The sequence below is a fragment of the Alligator sinensis genome, unplaced genomic scaffold (assembly GCF_000455745.1).
Source record: "Alligator sinensis unplaced genomic scaffold, ASM45574v1 scaffold216_1, whole genome shotgun sequence".
Lineage (NCBI taxonomy): Eukaryota > Metazoa > Chordata > Crocodylia > Alligatoridae > Alligator > Alligator sinensis.
The window spans coordinates 4,244,456-4,247,891 of record NW_005841868.1 but is presented as its reverse complement, the minus strand read 5'-3'; the positions used below and the strand labels follow the sequence as shown (position 1 = coordinate 4,247,891).

The 3,436-nt window shown below is 50.3% G+C and overlaps 1 protein-coding gene across 2 annotated transcripts in view; it reads left to right on the top strand.

Moving 5' to 3' along the window:
* Positions 1 to 6: 6 nt before the first annotated feature.
* LOC102369183 (acyl-CoA dehydrogenase family member 11-like) overlaps positions 7 to 3,436 on the top strand; it is a 28,288-nt gene continuing 24,858 nt past the window's right edge. The window contains exons 1-2 of one of the 2 annotated variants that reach the window (XM_025193427.1): positions 12 to 49; positions 1,559 to 1,617. Coding sequence is in view for 1 of the 2 variants with exons in the window: in XM_006016824.3 (XP_006016886.1) it covers positions 18 to 49 (32 nt within the window). In the remaining variant the exon portion in view is untranslated. Of the gene's footprint in view, positions 50 to 1,558; positions 1,618 to 3,436 lie in introns of both variants that reach the window. The other variant, XM_006016824.3, reaches the window with a different exon arrangement.

Below are 3,436 nucleotides of genomic sequence, written 5' to 3'. Positions count from 1 at the left end.
CTGAGCGCGGTACCGCCATGGGGCCGCGCGGAGCCGCCCTGCGCCTGAGGTAGCCTCGGCCCCCGCCTGCCCCGGGCCGCGCGCAACCGGGGGGACGGCTCAGCCTCTGCCTTCGCCGCCTCGTCACGGCCGCGGGCCTGGGTGTGCGTGTGTGCAACACACACACTCTCTCTGTCTCTCTGGCTAGGTCTCACACTTACACTCTGGAGAGGTGACCCTGACCCCTCTCCAGGGCGCGTGTGGACACCTGTGCAGACAGCGCAGGTTGGAAGTCAAAGCTGGCTGTGCACTGAGGGTTTGAAATGCGATTGTGCAGGGCGGTGTGTGTGTGTGCACGCTCCTCTGCTGCTAGCCCAGGTCTGTTCCCCTTCAGGGCGTGTTGCAAAAGGGAAGTGAATTAGTTTTTGAGGAGAATTGGCTTTTCGGAGAGGAAAGAGGCTTTTATGGCTCATGGGCTTTTTTTTCAAATTTAATTTTCTGTCTTGTGGCAGGAGCCCCCCGCTTCCTTGGCCAGACACCTTTTTTCTATAAATTTTAAATGCACCTGTATTTTACTTTCATGTGCAACCAACTGGTTTTAAACGATGTTGTTGAAACTCTTTAGAAACACTTCTTGTCTGGGCTGAGACTAAATAGAAAATGTTCAGCCCCCACCCCGCCCCCAAGAGACTGCCTTGTAGTATTAAGGAGCCAAGGGGGTTTTTGGTAATATCTTTTATTGGACCTCTGTTCAGTGCAGAGATATTAAACAAGCTAAAAAGATATTGGACAAGCAGTGCAGAGATATTAGACAAGCCTTGCTTTTCGCATCTGTCCTGGAGGATCACAACTACACTCCAGTCCCCCCGCCACTCTGGTGTGAAGGCATTTTATCCTCTTGGACAGAAGGAGCGGATTCTGTATGAGTTTTGGCCCCGTGGGCCACGTGAGTGGTGCAGTGCTCATCTGTGGGTGGGATCCACCCATCTGAGGGCCAGATCAGGCCCTGGGACCCGGCATCACCCCCTCCCTACCCTGTGCCCTGGGGCTGGGTCCTGGGCGGCCACCACCCCCTCCTTCCCACCCATGCACCAGGATTGGGCCCCGGGTTCCAGCACCACCTCTTCCCTGCCCCCTATAGCAAGATTGGGCCCTGGGGCCTGGCGCTGCCCCTGCCTGGCCTTCGCGATGGGATTAGGTGCTGAATCTAGCAGATCCAGCATGCAGGGCCTGGAGCTCCTCATGGCTCCAGAGATTTGACAGCAGAGAGGTACCCCCACTCTCCCACCACCAAATTTCCAGACTGGGAGGAGCCCTCTGGGCCAGATCAGGTCTGTGGGCCAGAGGTTGAGCACCCCTGGTCTAGGCACTTTGTAACAGTGAGCTGCCGTAATGACCTAGCGTCATGTCCCAGGGCTCTGGATCGGGAAGGTGATGCATCCTCTTATAGCTTGTGATTTATTTATTGAAGATCCTAGTTGGAGCAGTTTCTTCCTTTCTTCCAAAAGTACATGAATGACTGTGATGAGGAGACAGGATGCAGAAAAGGGTGAAGTTCTCAATGCCTTTTCCCCCTCAGTTTTCACAGGCAAGATCAGCTCCCATCTACTGCACCTGGCAGCGCAGTTTGGGGAGGAGGTGATTAGCCAGCAGTGGCGGAAGAAGAGGTTAGGGACTATTTAGAAAAGCTGGACGTGTACAAGTCCATAGGGATAGATGAGATGTACCCGAGGGTGCCGAGGTAGTTGTCTAATGAGATTTGCAGAGCCATTGGCCATCATCTTTGAAAACTCATGACTATCAGGATAGGTCCTGGGTGATTTGGAGACAGTCGAACATAGTGCCCATATTTAAGAAAGGGAAAAAGGAGGATCCAGGGAACTATAGACCAGTCAGCCTCATCTCAGTCCCTGGAAAATCATGGAGCAGATCCTCAAGGAATCCATTTCTAATCACTTGGAGGAGAAGAAGGTGTTTAGGAACAGTCAGCATGGATTCACCAAGGGCAGGGCCTAAGTGACCTAATTGCTTCCTATGATGAGATGACTGCCTCTGTGGATGCAGCGAGACAAGTGGATGCGGTGTACCTTGATTTCAGCAAGTCTTTTGATATGGTCTCCCATGACATTCTTAGGTAAGCTAATGAAGTATGGGCTGGATGAATGAACTATAAGGTGGATAGAAAACTGGCTGGAATATCAGGCTCAGAGGGTAGGAATCTATGGCTCAATGTCTGGTTGGCAGCTGGCATCATGTGAAGTGCCCCAGGGGTACTGGGGTTGATTTTGTTCAATGTTTTCATCAATGACCTGAAAGATGGCATAGAGTGCCCCCCCAGCAAGTTTGCAGATGACACCAAGTTGGCAGGGAGTAGTAGATACATTGGAGGGTAGACTAGGATTCAGAATGACCTACACAGATCGGAGGATTGGGCCAAAAGGAATCTCATGGGATTCAACAAAGACAAGTGCAAAGTCCTGCACTTAGGATGGAACAATCTCATGCACCAGTACAAGCTGGAGGCTGACTGGCTGGGCATTAGCTCTGCAGAAAAGGAACTGGGGGTTACAGTGGACAATAAGCTGAATATGAGCCAGCATTGTGTCATTGTTGCAAAGAAGGATAACGGCATACTGGACTGCATCTGTAGGAGTGTTACCATTAGGTCAAGGGAAACGATTGTGCCGCTCTATTCGGCACTGGTGAGGCCACATCTGGAGTCCTGTGTTCAGTTTTGGGCCCCCCCACTACAGAAAGAATGTGGACAAATTGGAGAGAGTCCGGTGGAGGGCAACAAAAATGGTTCAGGGGCTGAGGGACATGACTTACAAGGAGAGGCTGAGGGAACTGGGCTTATTTAGTTTGGAGTAGAGAAGACTGAGAGGGGATTTAATATCAGCTTTCAATTACCTGAACAGAGGGCTTGAAAGAGGATGGAGCTAGATGGTGGCAGGTGACAGAACAAAGAGCAACGGTTTCAAGTTGCAGGAAGAGAAGTTTAGGTTAGATATTGGGAAGAATTTTCTTACTAGGAGGGTAGTAAACTTTGGAACAGGTTACCCAGAGAGGTGGTAGAATTTCCATCCTTGCGGGTTTTCAAGACCTGGCTAGACAAAGCTTTGGCTGGGATGATCTAGTTGGGGATGATCCTGCTTTGAGCAGGAGGTTGGACTAAGTGACCTCCTGAAGTCCCTTCCAACCCTAATTTTCTATGATTCTATCATTCTATGATTCATTTTCCCCTCCTTTTGCTCTGTATTTGTCTTTACTTTGAAATGTTGCATCACACGCTGTTCACCATGATCCTGAGCTCTTCTCCAGATCCAGCAGATTCATAAATAAGCTGCCCAGTACTTGTGATTTGGTGATCTGATGGCTAAGATTCTTACATCTTAAACTGAAAGCTTAAATAAGTGGTTTTCAACTAGGATGCTGCAAGACCCTGCCCGGAATGCCA